Source organism: Anomaloglossus baeobatrachus, chromosome 4 (genome assembly GCF_048569485.1).
Source record: "Anomaloglossus baeobatrachus isolate aAnoBae1 chromosome 4, aAnoBae1.hap1, whole genome shotgun sequence".
In the NCBI taxonomy this organism is placed as follows: Eukaryota; Metazoa; Chordata; class Amphibia; order Anura; family Aromobatidae; genus Anomaloglossus; species Anomaloglossus baeobatrachus.
The window spans coordinates 237,450,405-237,475,209 of record NC_134356.1 but is presented as its reverse complement, the minus strand read 5'-3'; the positions used below and the strand labels follow the sequence as shown (position 1 = coordinate 237,475,209).

The 24,805-nt window shown below is 41.6% G+C and overlaps 1 protein-coding gene across 1 annotated transcript in view; it reads right to left on the bottom strand.

Annotated features, from left to right (window-relative positions):
• LOC142302376 (dynein axonemal heavy chain 3-like) overlaps nucleotides 1-24,805 on the bottom strand; it is a 2,626,214-nt gene that overhangs the window by 10,555 nt on the left and 2,590,854 nt on the right. Inside the window, exons 72-76 of the mRNA XM_075343433.1 lie at nucleotides 20,889-21,149; nucleotides 17,489-17,581; nucleotides 13,988-14,086; nucleotides 6,792-6,974; nucleotides 1,592-1,684 (exon numbers count right to left, since the gene is read on the bottom strand). Coding sequence (XP_075199548.1) covers nucleotides 1,592-1,684; nucleotides 6,792-6,974; nucleotides 13,988-14,086; nucleotides 17,489-17,581; nucleotides 20,889-21,149 — 729 coding nt within the window. The remainder of the gene's footprint in view (nucleotides 1-1,591; nucleotides 1,685-6,791; nucleotides 6,975-13,987; nucleotides 14,087-17,488; nucleotides 17,582-20,888; nucleotides 21,150-24,805) is intronic.

The following is a 24,805-nucleotide window of genomic DNA, read 5'->3' as shown; positions in this document are numbered from 1 at the left end:
GTAGATGCAATGTTTTGATCACCTCTTATTAGAATGTTGCAGTGGCCAAAAAAGCATAGTTCTGGTGTTTTTAATATTTTTTTTATGCTTTCTATCAATCACAATAATTTGTTTTAGATTTTGATAGATCGGGCATTTCTGAATGAGGTGATACCAAATATGTATTTTTTAATTTTTATTTTTACTTTCAATGTGGGGAAAAAAGGGGGTGATTTGAACTATTGCTTTTTTCATATTTTTTAACACTTTTTTAAAAAACGTTTTATCATTTTTACCTTTTAGGCTACCTAAAGTGGTGATCTTCTAATCATATGCTCTATAGAGCAGCACATCAGCATCAGCACTGCTTTGTTCAGCCTAAATGTTGTTTTCCTATGAATGGCAGCGCTCAGCCGGTGTCTACAAGAAGTACACCATGACAGACACAGGGTTCATCAGCCGAACCTCGGCTGTTATGACAACCCATCAGCACACTGCGATCGTGTTATGGGGCCGCCAATGGGAGCGGGGAATAATTTGATCCTCACCCGCGCTCGTTAAATCCCGTTGTCCGAGATTGACAGCGGGATTTAACCAGTTAACTTCTACAGGTGGAACTCCGATCTGCCCACTGCTGTTAAAGGCACATGCCGGCTGGTCAGGTCAGCCGATGTGCAGGGAAAGGTGCAGGCTCAGTGTGTGAGCCCACATGAAAGGGAAGGACACGACCTTCAGTATGTCAAAGGCCGTGAAGGAATTAAGATTGATGACGTCCAAACTCTTGGACATCACTGATGCAGAGAATGAAGTAGCAGAAGCTTTTACCCTGCATTGTTGTGCACCCTGCTACTTGCTATTCAAAGAGTTTGAAAAAAGGCTCAGTCCAAGTAATTAGGGTTGTGCTGCAATTCTCTGTACATCAGACATCCTTTATAAACTCAGTAAGTTATAAGTATTCAGAATTTCATATATTGGGAACGTCTATTTCTTTTTCTTTTTACTTCTCACAATATGTTTAAGAACAGAAACATACTTTTTATGGAGAAGCAGTGACAGCAAGAAATAGTTAACTGCTTTTTGGGAGCATCTGGTTTACAACAGATCCTGGTAGGTAGACATAGCACAGTTTGAAGAAGGATTTAGATGACTCAGGCCAAAGTAAACTTATAATTTACTACTGCTTCTGAGAAGATTGTAGCTCACTGTCACTCACCATCCCTTGGCAGGCTTCTATAGAAAGGTTTGATGTGTAAACACTATATTAAATTATTGCCCACACAGTTCAGATATCCTAAACCAAATAATGTCTCACTACTGAAAAGCTAACGGCAAACATTAGCCATCCCAGGAATAGCATAAGGCATAAATCTTCTAAAATGAGGGAGTGTTAAGCTGTTGTTACAAGGATTCCTAATTCCCAGGAAGGTTTTATTCACTAGAGGTCATGAATCTGCTTGAATTTTCATAAAATGGATTTTCTACAGTATTCTATCACAAAGTGTTCTGTCTGCAAATATACAACAGGAAAAGAAATCTGCCTGGATATGTTTATTTTCTCTGCAGGGTAGAAATGGATGGCCATGGATTTTGTACTTTAACATTTAGATCTCACCTTAAAAAAGTTCAGTCTTTGCAAAAGATCCGTTATGTAACCTCCTAAGGGCTTCCGCGATGGGTATGATCTGGCTGACCACACGGAAGGAACCTAAAAGTAGAATGGTTACTGAAAAATTACTAAATAAGGATTTCATAACATTTTATTTGTGATAATTCCAAACAGGATGGGTTCATTAAAGATTTTAAAACTTGTCATAAAATACTTATTCACTTTTCATAAATGTAAACTCTAAACACACTAATGACACACTAATGACAGTAATCAGATTGTCAAGACAAGTTCATTTTCAAAAGTATCAGAACAAATCCTGAGAGTCTTCACTGACTATAAATAAGAATATGTTCACACAGAGTTTTTTGTTGTTGAGGATTTTGAAGTTTATCCAATTCAAAATTCACATCAAAATTGTCATCAAATAAGCTTTGAAAACTCTTCCTATTTATTTCAATACAAGAACCAATTTAATGTTTATGCAACTAATTTTTTAAGTATTTTTTCCCTAACAAGGTTTTGAAAACAATGCTGTGGAATACTGTGTCATTTCTTGATGTCTTTCTTTGATTTGGATTCCTCGTTTGCTCTAAATATTGAAGTGCAAAGGATGCAAAACATGTCAAAATTGCTTCAAAAAAAATTTCAAGGAAAATAATATATCCAAGAACAAAAAAAAAAAAGTAGAGATTCATGGAGTGGAATACTCTTGTAAACTACTTTTTCATTTTTTTGCCTTTACAACGCCATGTGCATAATACTGAGTCCATTAGATTTTTGCCAAATTAAGGTGTTTTTGAAGCCAAGCATTATGATGCAGACCCCAATGTTCTTACCATAACTATGTAGCACAATTCCTAAAGCATTATTAGAAATGCCAATGTGAACAAAGCCTTACATCACCAGGTTCAGATGACTAGAATTCCACCTAAAGCCCTTATATAAATCTTGCCAGACATTTTCATTGTAAAGTTTGGTGCACATTTGCAGTGTCTATTAAAATAAATGGTCGTTACAGAATCATACTTGTCGTTTCTTTAACCTATGAATACATGATTGGGCATATAGACTGGGAGGTGAGATCCTCAATGAGAAACATAGGTACAAAAGCTTACCAAGGCAGGGGATGTTCGAATAGAGTGTGGTGCTCAGAAACAACAGGCCATAGAGCAGGTAAGTCCATATGTCAAGAAAACCAGCATCCACCAGGAAAAGGAATCCATATAACATCACATGTTATTGCAAAGATCAAAATAGAAACAGGATTAACCCCTTAACGACCGCGGGCCGTAAAATTACGTCCTTGCGGTCATAATGTTACTGCCCGCGGTCTGCCGGCAGCATCATGCTGCGATCGGCACACATCTCAGCTGATTTTCACAGCTGAGATGTGTGCCTGCTAGGCATGAGCAGAATCGTTATCTGCTCGTGCCGTTTAACCCCTTATATGGCGCTGTCAATATGTGAGCCCTCACATGACCATATTGACTGAAAAATAAAAAAGTTACGTCTCTCAGAAAAAGAATGGCAAAAAAAAAAACGGAAAGCGAAAAATCGGCCGGTTGTGAAGGGGTTAATACCAGAAAAATGTGTAAACAGACGACCGGTTAGTCTATGTGTTTCGGGCAGTTTGTGCCCTTATTCATGACCATGACTGTTTTTAATCCTATTCCTATTTTAATCATTGAAATAGAATGTGAAGTTTCATGTATTCGTTTTCCTGGTTGAGGCTTGTTTTTTTTTTTTTTTCCTCAGGTGAGAACCTCACCCAATGCTATGTTCACATAACCGTATTTTCGCTTCAGTTGCTGTCAGTCGAAAAAACTGAAAGCACTGAGACTAATGTTATTCAGTTTGGCTGCCTAGATGACCAAACATCCACATGAAAACAAAAATCTCAGCATGGACTGTTCTTAGGTATTTTGGATGAGACACGTCCATCCAAGTCTGAGTGTGCAAAAAATTTGGTTAAAAAAAATTGTCTGCCATACAGATGAACTGTATAGCATCCAATTGGGGAAACGTTGACATTTTTAAACAAGTACACCCATGAAGATAATTTTTTAATAAAACTGTATATATGAGCATATGGTGTAGTGTGAGTACATTCATATACTCATCTACCATCTCATTTTCCAGGATCTAGTGCCATTTTGCTGCTTTTATCAGTGACATCACCGCTCTTCAGAATCTCTGTGTTACACTATTCTGCATGACTCGGAAGTCTCTTTTACAATGTTAAGGGCCCGTCACACACAACGAGATCGCTAACGAGATCGTTGTAGCGTCACCATTTCTGTGACGCAGCAACGATCTCGTTATGTGTGACACCTACCAGCGATCAGGCTCCTGCTATGATATCACTAGTTGTTGCTGCATGGTGAAGTCCTGCTGGGCAGGACACATCACTGTGTTTGACACCTACCAACGACCTTCTAACACAGTCCCAATGCCCGCCTAGGTCGTTATACAGGTTGCTGATCATTACTGCGTCGTTGGTAAGATCTGACTGTGTGACATCTCACCAGTGACCTCCCAGCGACTTACCAGCGATCCTTATCATGTCACATCATTTTCGGGATCGCTGGTAAGTCGTTAACCCCTTCACGACCATGGACGGATATATCCATCATGGAGCGTGTCCCGTTAAGCCCCGCCCCCTGCGGGCAGGCGGCGGCGGTCGGCACACATATCAGCTGTTTTCAACAGCTGACATGTGTGCCTGCTAGCCGCGGGTGGAATCGCTTCCACCCGCGGCCATTAACCCCTTAAATCTTGCTGCCAAAGTCTGGCAGCAAGATCTAAATGCGCGCGGCCATGTTTTTTACTTACCACCGCCCCCCACCGGAAGTCACGTGCGTGATCACGTGACTATCGGTGGTTGCCATCGTAGCACAGGGTCATGTGATGACGCCTGCAGCTATGATGTTTCACTTTCGTTTTCCCTCGGCACGGAGCAAAGGGAAAAAGAAAGTGACTGTATCTGCTGTTTACAGCTGTATAGCTGTGATCAGCAGATAGATAATAGCGATCGGATTACTGATCGCTATAGCCCCCTAGGGGGACTAGTAAAATAAAAAAAAAGTAAAAGAAAAGTTTTAAAAAATAAAAAAACAAAAACCTAAAAGTTCAAATCACCCCCCTTTCCCCCCATTGAAAATTAAAGGGTTAAAAAATAAATAAATATACAAATATTTGGTATCGCCGCGTTCAGAAATGCCCGATCTATCATAATATAAAATCTATTAGTTTGATTGGTAAACGGCGTAGTGGCAAAAAAATTCCAAACGCCAAAATTACGTTTTTTGGTCACCGCAAGTTTTACGCAAAATGCAATAACAGGCAAATAAAAAGTAGCATTTGCGCAAAAATGGTACCATTAGAAACATCAGCTCGAGATGCAAAAAATAAGCCATCACTGAGCCATAGATCCCAAAAAATAAGAACGCTACGTGTTTCAGAAAATGGCGCAAAACGTGCGCCACTTTTATTGGCCAAACTTGTGAATTTTTTTTAACCCCTTAGATACAAGTAAACCTATACATGTTTGATGTCTACAAACTTGCACCGACCTCAGGCATCATACCCACACATCAGTTTTACCATATAGTGAACACCGTGAATAAAACATCCCAAAAACTATTGTGCCATCACACTTTTTTTGCAATTTTTCCGCATTTGGAATTTTTTTGCTGTTTTCCAGTACACCATATGGTAAAACGTATGGTTTTATTTAAAAGTACAACTTTTCCCGCAAAAAACAAGCCCTCATATGGCAAGATTGACGGAAAAATAAAAACGTTACGGCTCTTGGAAGAAGGGGAGCAAAAAACAAAAACGGAAAGTGCCCCGGGGCTGAAGGGGTTAAATGTGACGGAGGCTTTAGCCTATCAGAACAAATTACCATAGGCTTTCTTTGTAAAAGAAACATTGGGCTCACGCATTAAACACAGAGTTATCTAGAGAGTCTGAAGTGCAGTGACATCACCGAGAAGAGGAGCAGAACAGTGCTGGATCCCACAGAAAGTGGCGCAAGGCGAATGTATTAAAACATTCACACTACATTACATGCATATATTCACAGATGTATTTTAAAAAATCATCATGAGTGTATAGGTGTATTTGGTCTTGTAAATTTTATTAATTGCCAATGTATAGAAATGAACTTATATGGATACAATGTGTATTGCAGACAGCTGACAATACAGGTCATGGAAATTGGATTTTTTTTATACCTTAGTCTGAATTTATCGAAAGGTGCACCCTTTGATATCTGAATAATTTCCTGAGGTATACAACCCATCTTGGCATTTTTTTCTCATTTACAATTGTGGTGTGTGTGGGGGGGTGGGGATTTTCCCTCAAGCAGAAAATAAAAACAAAAAGGTAAAAATCTAGAAGCACCACTACATGTAAAGCCACCACTGAAAACGAGACTAGGACAGACTAGTTTTAGGAATCACTTGGTGTCCCAACTGGTGAACCTTCACTAAACTGGCTTATTATATTTCCATGCTGCGCCTTACAGTATTCTGGAATATTTTGACAGCTTGTCTGCTGCAGAAAGATATGCAACATAGTTGTTTAGAAGCTAATATTCTACCTAACCCGGCAGGACCTTCTATAGCAATCAGGAATATTTCCAGGATTAATATTATGTTACATAAATGCTATTTTTACAATTCCGTGTTCATTTTATTCAATACTTAAAAAAAATGAAAGTTTTATTCAAAGAAAATTAGAATAAAATACCCTTATTGCTGCTCAGTTAGTATTCCCCCCTAAAGCAGAATGATAAAAACATGGCTACATTTCCCAGTAGCTTCTCTTTAAAACACATATTTTATGTATAAGTAAAATATTCTTTCTTTCTGACTGATTTGTGAGTGGAGTTCCATTTCTTTTAGATTAATAGATCCCACTGTATATTTCTCATACATGTATTAGTGAAGATAAGAAACTGCAGGCCCTTTGATACAGAAAGAGGTAACAATATGTGTTTAAAACATAATTACCAAGTAGATATGACTCGTGTCGGGGGAATATGCAATGAGGAAGCTGAAGTGTGAAAAAGATTCTTTGCAATGTGGAGACAGAAAGATGAGTAATGAGAATCCTAATACACTGTGACAGCACTTGCATATTAATCCCTATGGGTGAGCATATTTTAAGACACACTTACTATAGCACACAAATGACTTACTTTACCAACAATCATGCTATTGAACAAATCATCAAGTTCATTGGACATCACAGACAGACCAGCAATGGCTTTGTTTAAATCCTGCAAGCTCATCCGGATGGTAGAGGTCAAGCGGTTAAATCTCAATAACTCATGAACCAGCACAGTGTTCATAGATTCTGTGTACTGAATCGGATACATTCTCTGGAATAAGGACACAAAACATCACATCATTTAGAAAGGCTTTGAAGGTGCCTGAAACATCTTCTATACAAAGCACATAAAGCACAACTGCACAATAATCAATATATTCTCTCTGTTCTTAGGTACATGATATACCTTATTGTGTGCTTTGTTGTATTCTAAACTTCTGATCCTAGAAAATACCAAATTAGCTCTACCTTGTATGTTAGTTGCTCTCTATTTGGTCTATAACTACTGTTGCCCAGAAGAACAATCTCTTAATTTTAGTGTAGAAAAATATTTCCACTGTATTACAAAATAGTAAAGACATGTTTTCTATACTTTGTATCATACACAAAAAGTCTAAAAAGTAATTTGGTTTTCTTTATTATATGTACAAGTGCAACGCAATAAATTAGAATATCATCAAAAAGTTAATTTATTTAAGTAATTCAATACAAAAAAGCAAACACATATTATATTGAGTTATTACACACAGAGTGATCTATTGCAAGTGTTTATTTCTGTTAATGATGATGATTATGGCTTACAGCCAATGAAAACCCAAGAGATATTATCTCAGAAAATTAAAATAATTACCACAAAACATCTGCAAAGACTTCCTAAGTGTTTAACATGGTCTCTTAGTCTGGTTCAGTAGGCTACACAATCATGGGGAAGACTGCTGATTTGACAGATGTCCAGAAGGTAGTCATTGACACACTCCACAAGGATGGTAAGCCACAAAAGGTCATTACTAAAGAAGCTGGCTGTTCATAGAGTGTTGTATCCAGGCATATTAATGGAAAGTTGAGTGGAAGGAAAAAGTGTGGTAGAAAAATGTACACAAGCAACCAGGATAACTGCAGCCTTGATAGGATTGTAAAGAAAAGGCCATTCAAAAATTTGGGGGAGATTCACAAGGAGTGGACGGCTGCTAGAGTCAGTGCTTCAAGAGCCACCACACACAGACATATATGTAATGCCTGCCTGGATCCACAGACTCAGACGGGGTGTAATGGACAGGCTAGAGGGAAACCACTTCACCAAGCAGGACCCCCAGAACCCTAAAACCCTTTAACCCCTATACAGGGATTTGGAATTACACAGGGCCCTGGAGATCACTACCTGTGGAAGGCAGCAGTCCGAGAGAGTTGTCAGGCAGGGTCAAACCAGGAATTGCAGAACAGGGACAGAATCGGTAGGCAAGGACGTAATCAGAAAATGTAGCAGAGGTCAAATCTGGATCGGGAAACGAGGTACATAAACAGCAGGCAGGAGAAGTAGTCAGGAAAAAAGCAGAAGTCAGAACACCAGAATCTCAAAACAGAACAGGGCAGAACAGGAACCAGAATATCAGAACTATCTCTGGCAGTGGTCAGCAGACAGGAGGGGAATTACAAAGGGTGTGGTGTCTTCCCATTGGCTGTAGCTGAATGATGGTAGCTTCAGCTGGAAAACACATGCCACCTATAGTCAACCAGTGGTACTGCATATCCCAAGGAAACCCAGCTCAGTGGTTGAGCGAAGCCTGCGCCCACTGGCGCCGCTGGCATCGACTCCTCTCCCATCATCAGCACCATCCACGGCAGGAACACTGCGTCACCTGGCAATCGGAGTAGAAGTCACTGGAGCGGACTCCGGTCGGGACGTAACAGTTCCCCCCTTAAAGAGGGGCCTCCAGACCCTCAAAACCCAGCTTGCCAGGAAATTGGAGGTGAAACCGCCGGACCAGACCCTTAGCATGAATATCGCTCGCAGGGACCCATGACCTCTCCTCAGGGCCATAACCCCTCCAGTGCACCAAATACTGTATCACCCCTCTCACAATACAGGAATCAAGTATTCTCTGTACCTCATACTCCAAGTTACCTTCAACCAAAACAGGAGGAGGGGGGCCCTGAATGGGCGAATGGGGAAACGATATAACTTGAGGAGGGACTTGTGGAACACATTTGATATCTTAAGGAATGGAGGGGAGTTGCAGGCAGAAAGCTGTGGGATTAATGACCTCGATTATCTCGTAAGGTCCAATAAATCTTGGACCCAGCTTAGCAGAAGGGATCTTGAGTTTAATATTTCGTGTGGATAACCATGCCTTGTCCCCAACTCCAAGGCTAGGGCCCCTGGAACGTCTCTTATTAGCAGAGGAGGCTTGACCAACCTGTGCCTTCTTCAAGTTCTCTTTCACCTCCGACCAGATAGCCTTCAGCTTATCCACAGGAGTATCCACCACAGTGGAAGAAAAAGAAACAAAACGTGGATGCAACCCTAAATTGCAGAAAAAGTGGGTAGTCTAGATGGATTCCTGATACTGATTATTGATGGTGAACTCAGCTAGCTGCAGATATTCCACCAAGCCAGACTGACGGTCAGACACATAACACTGGAGATATTGTTCAAGGGTTTGATTGGAACGTTCAGTCTGACCATTGGTCTCTGGGTGGTAGGCAGATGAAAAAGATAACTCTATATTGATCTTTTTACAGAACTCCCTCCAGAATTTCGAGACGAACTGTGTTCCTTGGTCAGAAACAATATTTTCCGGAACCTTGTGTAACCGCATAATATGCCTAATAAACAACTTGCTAAGAGTTTCAGAATTAGGTAATCCGGACAGAGGAGCAAAATGACACTGTTTGCTGAATCTATCCACTACTACCCAAATACAAGTCTTCCCTTCTGAGGTTGGAAGGTAAGTGATGAAGTCCATGGAGAGATGTGTCCAAGGGCTCACTGGAGTAGGTAGGGACTGGAGAAATCCGACAGGGCGGGCACAGGGTGCCTTGGCTCGAGCACAAGTTTCAAAAGCCAGTACATATTCCTTACAATCTTTTGCTACGGTTGGCCACCAAAAATTACTGGTTACTAGTTGGAGGGCATTGCCTATACCAGGGTGACTTGCAAGCACAGAATTGTGGGATTCCTGGAGTACCCGTAGGTGAAGTGAGAGGGCGACAAACAGTTTATAGTCAGGAGTGGTTTCAGGAGCTTGGTCTTGGGTATTATGGACCTCTTCTATCAAATATAAGGAAGCAGATGGCATAATAATGCCTTTAGCTAAAATATGAACTGGTTCAGAGTTTTCAGACTGAGAGGGACAGAAGCTACGGGAAAGTGCATCAGCTCTTGTGTTCTTGGTACCGGGCCGAAACGTTATGACAAAATCAAATCTGGAGAAGAACAATGCCCACCCAGCTTGCCTAGGATTGAGTCTCTTAGCAGATTCCAGATAAGCAAGATTCTTATGGTCTGTGATAACTGTGACCTTATGTTTGGCGCCTTCGAATAAGTGGCGCCATTCCTTGAAGGCCCATTTAATTGCCAACGGCTCTCGATTACCAATGTCATAATTTCTCTCTGTCGGAGAAAACTTGTGGGAAAAGAAGGCAAAAGGACAAAGCTGAGTGAGACAGAGTACCTTGTGATAGCACCGCCCCCACTCCAACCTCAGATGCATCAACTTCTACAATAAACGGATGCATAAGGTCAGGCTGAACCAGAATCGGGTCTGAGGAAAAACATTCATTTTATCTTGAGAAGGCATGAATAGCCTCTGGCTTCCAATTAACCACATCAGCCCCCTGTTTAGTCAAATCGGTGAGGGATTTGGCAATTTTGAAAAAATCTCTAAAAAAATTTGCGATAATAATTAGCAAACCCAAGGAAATGCTGCAAGTCTTTCAGAGACTTAGGTTACACCCACTCCTTAATCGGTTGAAGCTTAGAGGGATCAATGTGGAAGCCTTCTGGAAACAAAATATAACCCAGGAAATTAACCTCTGCTCAAAAAAAACACATTTGTCATATTTAGCAAATAGGGAGTTCTCTGAGTTTCTGGAATACAGTGTGAACATGTTGGACAAATTACATAGCATCAGGAGAATAAATCAGGATGTCATCCAGATAGACCACCACATACTGACCACAGATATCTCGGAAATGTCATTGACAAAGTTCTGAAAGACAGCCGGCTCATTACTTAATGTAAAAGGCATTACCAGGTACTCATAGTGTCCCTCTGGAGTGTTAAATGCCATTTTCCACTCATCTCCTTCTCTGATGTGGATAAGGTTATATGCTCCACTGAGATCCAGCTTGGTGAACCACCTGGCTCCTATGAGCTGGTTAAAGAGAATGGGGATGAGTGGCAGAGGGCACTGATTCTTTACAGTAATAGCATTAAGTTCACGGTAGTCAATACAAGGTCTGAGACCACCATCTTTTTTATTAACGAAAAAGAATCCAGCGCCTACTGGTGACCTGGATGGTCTGATAAACCCTTTCTGCAGACTGTCTGCTATATAATCTTTCATGGCCTGACGCTCCGGACCAGAAAGATTATAAATTTTACCATTGGGGAGTCGGGAATTGGGGACCAAATCTATAGGGCAGTCATAATCTCTGTACGGAGGTAATTTTTTAGATTCAGATACAGAAAACACATCAGCAAAATCCCTGAATGCATGAGGTATGAAGATAGGTTCAGCTCAAGTCAGGTTAACAGATAAAGACATACATGTCTCCTGACACTCAGGGCTCCAGCGTACAATCTCACTCTTGTGCCAGTCTATGTCTGTATGACTGGGTTATGTTTGCGCAGTCATGGCATGCTCACTACCACTGCTGACATCAGGTTCTCAAGAACAAAAAATGACACAGATTCTACATGCAAAGCACCAACAAGCATGGAAACCTGCTGAGTTACAAAATTAACCACTCCCTGGGTGAGAGGAGTACTATCAATGGCAGAGATTCTAATACGAGCTTTCAATCTTAGCAAAGGCAAACCCAGCTTTTTTGCTATATCAGAGTCTATGAAATTAGCTGCAGAGCCACAATCAACAAAGGCCTGCAGCGGCAAAGCTTTTTCCTGGTGAGACAATTGGACAGGTAACATTAACTTTATAGGGTCTGCAGGGAGTACCTGGGCACCTGAGTGAGTATCATGGGGCTCACTCAGGTAGTGCTGCTTCTTTGGAAGTGATTGCCTCTGAGATACAGGCTCTCCACGATTGGTTCCACAACGTGATCTGCTCCCTTGAAGTTGACGGGACTCTGGACATACTGAGGTAGGTGCTGCAGGAGCTTGAATATGAGCAGACAATCTGGATTTTTTTTGGGTTTTTTTTGGGTCAGATGGGCCAGAGATAATTTAACGCCTGCCTGGATCCACAGACTCAGACAGACTGTAATGGACAGGCTAAAGGGAAACCACTTCACCAAGCAGGACCCCCAGAACCCTGAAACCCTTTAACTCCTATACAGGGATTTGGAATTACACAGGGCCCTGGAGATCACTACCTGTGGAAGGCAGCAGTCCGAGAGAGTAGTCAGGCAAGGTCGAACCAGGAATTGCAAAACAGGGACAGAATCGGTAGGCAAGGACGTAATCAGAAAACATAGCAGAGGTCAAATCCAGATCAGGCAGTAAGGTACATAAACAGCAGGCAGGAGAGGTAGTCAGGAAAAAAGCAGAAGTCAGAATCTCAAAACAGAACAAGGCGGAACAGGAACCAGAATATCAGAACTATCTCCCATTGGCTGAAGCTGAATGATGGTAACTTCAGCTAGAAGACACACGCCACGTATAGTCAGCCAGTGGTACTGCATATCCAAAGGAAACCCAGCCCAGTGGATGAGCGAAGCTTGCGCCCACCGACGGCGCTGGCATCAACTCCTCTCCCATCATCAGCACCATCCACAGCAGGAACACGGCGTCGCCTTGCGATCAGAGTAGAATTTGCTGGAGCGGACTCTGGTGGTGACGTAACAGTATTGAGGACATCGGCTACAACTGTCGCACTCCTTGAGTCAAGCCACTCATGACCAATAGACAATGACAGAAGTGTCTTACCTGGACCAAGGAGAAAAATAATTGGACTGTTGCTCAGTTCAGTGTTCAGTACGAACTCAGACTTTTCCATGAAAACATAGTTCAGGTTCGGATTTTGGGTGCTTTACAAATGCATACCACTCGCGTAAGCATCGCTATGCCCGGGTATGCCCAGTGTAAGCCGCTTGCAGTGTTTGAATGGCTAGCACTGGAGGTAACAACAGCATGATCAGATGTAGTGTGCACCCCCCCAAAAAAAATGGAAAAAACCCCACCTTCCTCCAGAAGTGTTCTGTTTATGGCTGGCTGCATGTGGGCAGAGACCTGAACTTCTGCTGTGATCTCTAGAATATCGACTTTACAAAAAAAAAACAGTGTTCGCATTTGGAGTTCGGGTGCTTTATGTATGCTAAGCACTCTCTCGAACATTGCTGTGCTCGGGGACGCTCATTGCTCAGCCCATTGCAAGATGTTTGCAGTGTTTGAATGACTCGCACTAGGGGTAGCAGGGGCGTTATCAGATGTAGTGTATACCAAAAAAAAAAAAAAAATGGAAAAAGCTTGCCCACCCTCCCCCATGGAAGTGTTCTGTTTATGATTGGCTATATGTGGGCAGAGACCCGAACTGCCCAATAAGTGACTTCCAATACGATTCAGATTAATTCTGGGTCCGGAACTGAATTTTATCTAATTTCTGGTTGAAGCCGCAGAACTGGATTTCAATGAGTCTGCTCATCTTTACTGTTATGGTTTCACTTCCTTAGGTAAGATGAGACCTGGCTTGGCATGTGGAGAGGTGAGTCACTAGAGTTAGGGACCATCAATGTGAGTCAACTTGTTGCAGTTGGATGGATTTTGGACTTTTTAAACAAAAAAGTTAACTATACATCCCACTTTTAATGTGTACAGCAATAGTGGAATTCATGTATTCATTAGTTGCAGTCTATATACCACTCTGTATAATAGCCACATAGCGTATTTATAAAAACGTTGTCTACAATTCTGAAAGTATGATAATATAATTTAAATAGTAATCTAACTTCTTTTTGAAGTTTTTAAATGTCACTAATGTACTGCAATATGTACAAATACATTTTATTAATGGCAGAAAATCTGAGTCTGGAAAAATGACACAGGAAATATTGTTTCTATACACTAATATTTCAAACATATCGCCTTAGAAACATATAACTTGTACCTTGACTTCTTCTACATTAAAATCCTCTGGTATTTTTGACAGAATGTCAACTGTAAGTTCCTGGACAACTTCAGAAGTTGATTTTCCACCTCCACTTGTCTAGACAGAAGACAGATGACATTACAAAGTTACATGAAGATAGCAGTTTGTAACATACTCAGCCAGCGCAATGTGGGTGTGAAGCAAAATAGTTCTCAAAAAATAATAAAACTTTTCAACCATTTGACAGGTTCTTCAAGTAAAGCAGACAATAAAGTGTATTGAATTCAGCATTTCCTATTTAAAAGAAATAAAACTAACATTAATTGCACAATTTATTACAATGGTGGAACCTCATTCTTTACTACAGGGGTCTCAAACACGAGCCCTGTGGGCTGCATGCGCCCCCTCAGGCATGTGGACCCGGAAACTATCGCGGCCAGTGCAGAGGCCGCAGCCATCATTGCTTTATTTTAGATGAACATTTTGCTGGCGCTGCGCAGAGTCAAACTCTCTCTGCACAATGGCAGCCCCTAGTATGTCCTCAGCTGCTTCCCTCTGATTGGCCAGTGGTTGCTATTGGAATAGTTATTGAGAGAGAACTTGATTCTGCACAGTACCAGCAAAATGTTCATCTGAATTTAAGATGAATTGCTGACAGAAGCTATGATCGTTACCAGATCCACTTGTTTGTGGGCTGCATGAAACAGGAAAGAGGACACCGAGGGAACGTAGGACAGGTGTGATGAATGTTTTTGTGTGTGAGTGTTGCCCACTGAGGCTGCACAGGGCAGGTTGTGTGTGTGAAGAATGGCACAATAGGGGACCAGGATGGGACATTGTTACAAGAAGAGGACCTGCATGGATACATTACTACACGATGGCACGAGGATGGCCATGCTACCACAGGTTGGACACAAGGATGGGCATATTACAACAGGATGGACACAAAGATTACACATTACCTCAGGATGGGGACTAGGATGGGCATATTATTTCAGGATGAGGACAAGGATGGACACATTACCACAGGATAGGAACAAGGATGAGCATATTACTACAGGATCGGCACATTACTTAAAGATGAGGACCAGGATGGGAAGATCACTATAAGATGTTGGTCAAAATTACTATATGGTGCTAAATGTAAAACTGTATTACATACAAAAAGAGGATAAAATATAAATGTAAAAAAAATAAATAAAATAAAGCATGATTTTTTTTTTTACCAGCAAAAATGTGTACCATATATAAAATATGGTACCAATGAAAATGTCACTTTGTCCTGAGACGAATGCAGCTCCCCGAAATTATTTTTTTCTATGTGCTGCCCTTATACCCAGCCGAGTTTCAGACCCCTCCTTTACTATAAAGATAAAAAAGTAACAGGACTTTGCAACAATTACAACATTAAAGTTGCCAGACAGTTGTAGTCTTTAAATGTTGCAGTGGGGAGCTAGCTGTAAGGCTAATATACTGTAGAGGGGTCATTCTTTTCTTGTGGGTATCTCATTTTCAGCATGTTTATAGTGCTAGGGTATGTGCACACATTAAGTATTCAAAAATGTAATAATAGTTATTCAGTTATACAGTGACTTTAATTCCATAGCGCTTCTGTGCCATATATGCACCGTATTACTGCATTCTTTTATGTGTTTTACACCTGCATTTTTCTAGTATTTTTGGACACCAAAGAATGCTATAGAGATAGATATTTGATTGATATAGACAAACAGACATAGAGACAGACAGATATATAGACATATACTGTAATTGCACAACTCTATGACATGTAATAAAATTGAACCCTGTAGAGCTTATTGAACAGTTTTTTTTATGATTAAATAAATGAAACAAAAATAACAATAAAAAAAGGGGTCTCCCCTCATTTTCATAACAAAACGTAAAGCAGACAACTGGGGCCAGGTATTATCAGGCTGGAAATTTCCATGGTTATTGGGCCCTTCCCAGCCTAAAAATAGCAGCCCACAGCTGCCCCAGAAGTGATGCATCACATTAGATGTGCCAATTCTGTTGCTTTTTCTCAGCTCTTGCTGATTGCCCTGTTGTGGTGGCAATCAGGATAATAGTAATTGGGGTTGATGTCAGCTGCAAAAGCTGTCACAAAGCCCTGGCATTAGCAATGGAGAGGTATCTATCAGACAACCCCATTACTGACCCAGTAAGTAAAAAGAAAAACACACATGCAAAAATAGTTAATTTGAATAAACACTCTCTCACACTTTCCCTGGTTCACTGGAAACTCTCTTCTCCAATGATTCATGTAAAAATCCTTTATTGGTACATCAAATTCAAAGAGATATTAAAACAATTTTAAAATGAGAAAATAGGGAAATGTGTATGATGCAAAAAACACTGAGGCCAAATAGGATTTCATTTTCTATCTATAGCATTCACTACTATCTAAAAACAAATGCTGAAAAACAAACAAAAACGTAGCAAATACGCAATCATTTTTATACCAGTGTTTATTGCATTCTATAACACTCTTCTGTAGTTGTTTATTTAAAGGGGAACCATGGATCACCCCCCAAAAGGAGAAGCTGGGAGAGACTGAGGTTGAATTCAAATGACTATAGTAATGGGGAGCCATGCTGCTAATTGATAATTGTGGTGTTTTTTCATTGACAGGGGTTTTTGTGCACCTGTATATGTTATTTAGTCCAACTCCATGTGACACTATTCATTTATATTGTGTTTTGATGTAGCAGCTATACAGAGCGATTTTGGTTGTAGGACCAAAGTCACCATGAGGTCCCAACCTTAGGTCTAACTCATGTCTGCAGAATAAAGCGGGCTTTACACGCTACGACATCGCTAATGCGGAGTCGTTGGGGTCACGGAATTCGTGACGCACATCCGGCCGCATTAGCGATGCCGTTGCGTGTGACATCGATAAGCGATTTTGCATCGTTGCAAAAACGTGCAAAATCGCTAATCGGCGACACAGGGGTCCATTCTCAAATCTTGTTACTGCAGCAGTAACGAGGTTGTTCCTCGTTCCTGCGGCAGCACACATCGCTGCGTGTGACGCCGCAGGAACGAGGAAGCTCCCCTTACCTGCCTCCCAGCCGCTATGCAGAAGGGAGGAGGTGGGCGGGATGTTACGTCCCGCTCATCTCCGCCCCTCCGCTGCTATTGGGTGGCGGTTCAGTGACGTTTCAGTGACGTCGCTGTGACGCTGCACGGACCGCCCCCTTAGAAAGGAGGCGGTTCGCCGGTCACAGCGACGTCGCCGGACAGGTAAGTATGTGTGACGGCTGTGGGCGATGTTGTGCGGCACGGGCAGCGATATGCCCGTGTCGCGCAACAGATGGGGGCGGGTACCCACACTAGCGATATCGGGACCGATATCGCAGTGTGTAAAGTAGCCTTAAGTCTTCCTTTTCTGCTATATATGATTTCACCATCAGTTACTATGTTGTAGCTTATTTGTGAAGATTAAAGATAACTAGAATGTTTGACTGGGTCATAAAACAATGCTAGTCATGTGTTTATTACCTGTTTTGGTAAAGTTGTAAGGATTCCATCAAACAATTCTACAGTATCATTCTGTTCCCTGGTGATATTTCCATTCATATGAAGTCCAAAAACCTGCATAATGTAGAATTCTGTTTAGATATTCATTTAATAAAGACATTGAATATCAGCTTTCGACTGATCATTAATATATCAGTAAAGTTGTCATGAGCCCTAACAAGAAAAAAACAAAAATAGGCCAAACCCCATTTTTTAACATTGATTCTCTGGACTGCATTCTGGGAATATGTTCTAGAACATAAAGGGGCTGATTCATCAAGTTGTTTACACCAGAAAACTGTTGTAAAACACTTTGAATAGTTGCAAAAGTGCAACGCGAAGTTGCACAAAAATGTTGTGACGTTTGGTGTTTTTATGTAGTTTTAAGCAACTCTGTGAAGCTGGATGGAGTGTGCATGGGACAGGGACATATCTCTCCATAAATTTAATTGAAAGTGGTACCGTTTTTTATGCAGGCCATTCATAAGAAGTGCCAAATTCATTAAGTGGTATGCATCTCTGTATTTAGGGCATCTTATGCCTGCTTATCCCTCATTATGAATGATATACAAAACGCAAGTCTTAATTGGAGCCTAAATTACAACATGTTGTACACAAACATGGCTGCTATCCTTTGTGGGAACACCACTTATAAAAATGGTACCCTCAGCACCATGTCTTCTGCTTTCTATTTAGGAGGGTTATCGGAACAATGCAGTTAAAGTGAAAAACAATTTTTTTATCCTCATTCCTTGATTGAAGAATATGTGTGCTGTATGTTCATAATATATTAATATTCCTAATATTTTTTCGATATTTGGCTTTGTTTTATGAATAGTTAATTAAACTGAATATGTCTGTCATGTCCAGACACAGTGGCATAACTACCGCAGTCGCAGAGGTCACTATTGTGACTGGGACTGGCAGGTTAGGGGCCTGCGGCCGCATTGCAGATCGGGAGACAGCTCCTTTCTGTGAGAGAGGAGCTGTGCTGTTCTGTCGCAGACCATGCGGCCGCTGTATGATCCGCTGCCATTGCTGACACCAGGCCTCCCTGCCCGGTGTTAGCGGCAGAGGCATTGGGGCCCTCTCCCCCATCATTGCGCACAGCAATGATAAAGCATAGAGTGGCCTGTGCTGCTCCATGCTTCATCAGCCTCCCCCTGTGCCTGTGCAGTGATGTCACTCCTGTGTGACTGCTGTGCTGTGAGTACAGAGTGCAGGATGGGAGGACGCAGACCGGAGCAGCTGGGGAACGGCGGAGAGAGGTGAAGACAGCAGCGGTGGAACGAGGACAGGTGAGGAAAGAGCAGCGGGGGAACAAGGAGAGAGGTGAGTAATTGTTTTTCTTATATAAATTAGTGAGTACACTGTGGCCAGAGGCCTGGGGGGGGCTGCATTATACATGGAGAGCTGGGGAGGCTGGCTGCATTATTATACATGGAGGCCTGGGGAGGCTGGCTGCATTATTATACATGGAGGCTTGGGGAGGCTGGCTGCATTTTTATACATGGAGGCCTGGGGAGGCTAGCTGCATTATTATACACTGAGGCCTGGGGGTGCTGCATTATACATGGAGGTCTAGTTATACATGGAGGCCTGGGGTGCTGTATTATACATGGAGGTCTGAGGGGCTGCATTATATATAGAGGTCTATGGGGCTGCATAATAAACATGAAGGACACCTTATACATGGACTATAGGGGTGTATTATACATGGAGGTCTAGGGGGCTGCATTATACATGGAGATCTATGGGGCTGTATTATACATGGAGGTCTATGGGGATGCATTATATAACATGAGGGACACCTTATACATGGACTAGGGGTGCATTATACATGGAGGAGTATGGGGCTGCATAATACACAATGAAGGACACCTTATACATGGTATATAGGGGTGCATTATACATGGAGGAGTATGGGACTGCATAATACAATATGAAGTTTTATGGGGTTGTGTTATAATACATAAAGGACTATGGGGGCTACATTATAATATATGGAGGACTATGGAGCCTACCTTATACATGGACTATGGGGTTGCATTATAAAACATGGGGGACTATGGGGGGCAGTATAATATATGGAGTATTATGGGGTGAATTATAATACATGGAGAACTATGGGGTGAATTATAATACATGGAGAACTATGAGAAAGTCATTATAATAATTGGAGCGCTATGAAAGCTACTTCATACATGGAGAACTATGGGGGTGCATTATAATATATGGAGAACTATGTGGTGAATTATAATATATGGAGGACTGTGGGGTGAATTGTAATACATGGAGAATTATGGGAAATGTATTATAATACATAGAGGACTATGGAGGTGCATTCTAATATATGAAGGGTTATGTGGGACCCTTTTTACTATATGGAAGGCTATGTGGGAGCCATTATATTATTTGGAGAACTATATACAAGGGGGGACAAAGATACAAGCAGGGGATGGGAACGTTTTGTGCTGAGGGAAAAAGGCTCTTTCCCTCGTCATCACCCAGCTTTCCCATGCTCTGCTATACATCTTCTGTAAACCCCCAGATTTCCCATGCTCTGAATTGGGAAAGCTGGGTGCTGAAGGAAAGATGCATAGCAGAGCATGGGGAAGCTGGGTGCCAACGACAAGCTGGGTGCTGATAGAGGGATTTCAGATCATGGGAAACCTGGGTGTTGAGGGTAAGAGCCAAGTGTCAGCAGCAATATCCCGTTGCCTGAGTGTCAGTGTCATTATCCCCAAGTGTCGGTGTATGTGGAGAGGGGTGGGGGGGGCAGGTCTGAACTTTCCAGCGGGGACCATCAAACTCTAGTTACGCCACTGTCTAGACATACTATTTTCTTGTGGATATAGTAGAAATTTGCAGTTAAGTAACATTTCTGGTTTCTTGGAGCAGTGGCTACAGGGTGAAGTGAACCTATATTTTCCCTGTAGCCACTCGCTTCCAGTCAACGGCCTGTGTTACACACACCATTCAGTACACAGTCAGAGTGCTATAATCACTCTATAGCACAGTGATTGACAACCTGACCTGCACATACACTGGAAATCACGTTGTGATTTAAAGGGCTGGGGAGCCACAATGACTATATTCTATCCCTGCACCATCCCTATGACAGGAAACAAGTGGCTGTAGGAAGATTATAATTTAATTTTCTCCCTGTAGCCGCTGCTCTAGTTAGTCAGTTCCACAGGATTCAAATGCTATTTATCCGCAAGTATTTAGTTTATAGGAATATATTTAGTTTAATATGTGTAACCCAGGTAGATATATAGATCATAATTATTCATCAAACCGATTGCTATTCAGAGTTGTTTCTGTTATTAATCGGCAATGTTACTTGCCATCTATTAAGGTAAATTGTTAGACCTCATACCTCCGGATCAGCATTGAGGGGTAGGCGTTTTATGTATTCCATATAACTGTCATGGGTAGCGTACTTTGGAGTGAAGTATTTTCCACTGGGAGAAAATACATAATGGTCTTCAGTAATTACAGCTTCACAAAGAAATATGTCTAGCAAGCTTAAAAGAAGACGCCTGTCGTGCTCGTCTGTTACTCTTCCTCCATAGTTGCATTCTCCAGTTAGATAAATGATGGCATCGAGAGGGGCTTCTTCATAATCATTGAGGAACTTCTACAAGATGCAAAATATTCATCTTAATTATCTCATCCCAAACATAGCAAATTATGACATGTATCAAAAATTGTTTATTAAGGTCAGTACATATTTACCATGGGCATAATCTCATAATTCATATTGATGTGATAAATTTGGAAGGAATATAAGGATGTCTATCATAAATCATACACAAATATAAAATGGAAAATATGCAAATGGCTCAACTTTATGCAATAGAATTGTAACATTTTAATAGAGATGCTATACTTTGTAATCACTATAATATCAATGCACACCTTTAGGCTTAGGGGCATTGGGAGGTTTGTTAGTGATGAAGATTTTCCAACATGTTTAAATACCCCCAACAGACTCCAATGGATAGCATAATTTTGGTGCAGGTTATTGACTGCCATAATCATATCATTAGCCTGAAAATGTGAATAACACTCTGCCGAGAACCACAAACCCAACATCAGAGAACTATTGAACAATTTAACTGGTAGTAATTTTTTTTTGCCTGTTTGGAACTGATTGGGGATATTGTTTGTAGGTTGGAAAATAAAGGTGTTGTCTGGTCTAAAGCCATAAGTCTGCAGTCACTCACTCAGCGTGACTCACTGTGTGCTGCGAGGCTTCACCTGTGTCAGAATCAGGAATGGCAGTCACAAGGCAACAAGTATACGATATGCATAATCTTGGCCACATGCCGACTAGATGCACACGGCCTCACTTATTACACTTGCATCGAGTAAAGCCGCGCCCCACTAGTTGGAATCTGGCTGGGAATATGCATATTGCAAACCTGCAGCCATGTGACTGCCATTCCTGGCTCTGAAATCGGCAAATACTCACAGTACACAGTTCGTGGAATGTCAGGATTCATAACTTTACAGTAACATAAAGTGACTGCAGATTTGTAGATTTAGACAAGTCAACCCTTTTAACTGTATGGCTGTGTGACAAGAAAGTTAGTATATGGAGCATCAGTCATCTGACTTCTAAAAAGAATATATTAGGCTACATGCGCACGCTGCAGTTTTTCTGCACACAAACTGTAACCAAAACTGCAACCAAAACTACTGGAAATGTAAAAAAAAATGCTTGTACTGTAGGTGCATTTTTGGTGCTTTTTTGTTATTGCGATTTTTAAAGGAGAAACAAAATATGAAAGGATAATGGATAGATAGCTAGAATAGATGATAGATAGAAAAAAATAGAAAGAATAGCTAGATAGATGGATAGATAGAGAGATAGATGGATAATAAGAACATATAGATTAGATAATAAGAAGGAACAGATAGAATACATAGAAAGAAATAATAGAATAGCATGGTGGAGGTATAGCCAGCTTGGCCAGCTGTTAAATGTTTTAATTTTTTGGGGGTAAAAAAAATGACGTGAGGTCCCCCCCTTTTTCATATCCAGGACAAGAACAGCAGCAGCATGGGGGGATCCCATGCTTTTTTAAAAATTATTTGATTTATTTTTAAAAAATATGACGTGGGGTCCCCCCCATTTTCCTAATACCAGCCAAGGTGCAGCAGACAACTGGGGGCTGATATTATAAGGGTGGGAAGGGCCATCGATATTTGTCCCTTTTCAGCCTAATAGCAGCCCACAGCTCCCCAGAAGTGGCGCATCCAGAAGATACACCAATTCTGGTGCTGACCCAGCTCTTCCCTATTGCCCTGGTGTGGTGGTAATCGGGGTAATAAGGTGTTTTTGGCAGCCCATAGCTGCCACTAAGCTCTAGATTAGTGATGTCAGGTGTCTATGAGACACCCCACATCACTAATCTGTAAGTGAAAGTAAATAACCACAAACAGTCAAAAAATCCCTTATTTGAAATAAAATAAAAAGCCCCCTCTTTCACCACTTTATTAACCCCAAACACCCCTCCGGGTCTGAAGTAATCCACACGAGGTTCTACGGTGATTCAGCTTTGCTACATCCCTGTCTTGTTGCAGCCAGCGGCCATACAGCAGGACTGACAGCTGTGAGTGCAGACAGAACCGCAGCAATCAGAATGAACTGCGGTGAACCCCTGATGTCCCAGCTGCAGGTATTGCAGTACGGCGGCTGTCACAGCAGTGACGTCACGGGTTCACTGCTGTGAGGGTCAGGCCACTACTGAAGTGAGCCGCGTGATTGGTGGTGCCATCACTCACGTGAGTCCTCCAGCTGCAACTTTCTTCAGTCACAGCCTGATTTGCGCTCACAGGTGGAGGTCTCAATCTGGGACTGCAAATCACCTGACTGATGGCACTGATAATCGTGCAGCTCACTTCAGTCACTCGGGTGATTTGCTGTCACAGGTGAAGGACTCCAGCTGTGACAGCGGCTAACCTGAGTGACGTCACTGCTGATAGAGTGACTCACTTCAGTGGTGCTGTATAATGTAGACATGACCACTTGCGGCTGTGATTGGTTGCAGTCAGGCAGCTGTCACTCAGCATGGGGGTGCATCTGACTGCAACCAATCATGGACAGGGGGAGGAGTGAATATGTATGAGGCTAATGAGCAAGTGAGGAAGAAGAGGAGAGGCAGCAGGAGCAGTGTGACAGCCGGTGATTGTTGAGTATGAAGTGCTTGGAGAGAGCGCGAGACACAGAGAGAGAGAGAGACACACTGACATGCCAAAATCACTGCAGTATTGATTTTGTCATTCTGGAACTAAGTTGGTGAGCTGCGGTTTTGTTGACAAAAGCGCAAGTAAAGCGCAATTTGATAGCATGTGTTTATCCTTGCGTTTTTGATGCCCTCATTGATATCAATGAGTGGCAAATGTTGAGAAAAACACAAGAAAGAATGATCATACTGCTTCTTTTTTGTCACAAACTTTTGTAAAAAAAAACCGCTGACAAATAAACTGCAACATGCGCGTAGCAAATCTGTGTTCTCCTAGACTTTGCTGGGAAGTCAAATGTCAGAAAGTTCTGACAACAAAACTGCACCAAAAAAATGCTACAAAAATGAGACGAAAAATGCAGCGTGCGCATGTAGTCTTAGAAGTACAAAGGTTAAAGGGGTTGTCCTGTGAAAACAAGTTATCACCCATCCAAAACAAAGGAAATTACTTCAGTGATGACTGATGGGGTCTGATCATGTGGGACCATCAGAAGGGGGAATTTTTATCCCCCTGTTAGAAACTGTAGCATAGATTGAATTTCCGGCTTAACGCCATTCAGTCTCTATGGTGTTCATCGAAAAGAATGAGCACTCGGCCATGTCATAAGGAATAAATTGAGCTGTGTTCAAGCATCTGCACTGTCGCTCCATATTAACAAACATAAAAAGCCACATCCTGTTAAATAAGGGAATAAGGGGATAAAGATTCAGCCAAGCTAGAACTGATCTGCAAGAGATTAACCCCTATATTCTGTAGAAATTCTTTAAAAAAATGTTTGCGGGATCATGCAAAAAAGAAAAAAAGCATCAAATTTAAACAGTGTGGATATCTGTTTTCCTTGATTAATTAAATTAGGTTTAGTGTTCCTTTCACCTGATAACAACCAAGAGATGTAAATGTATTCTTCTTGGTCCCAAGCTTTAAATCCTTGCTATTGCAAGTTTATGGGTTAAAGCTAGTGTGACGCCCTGGACCCCAGGGGTTACAGAACACCATCACACATACACACCCCCCTTCCCTGGTAGGGACCATCCGTCAAAC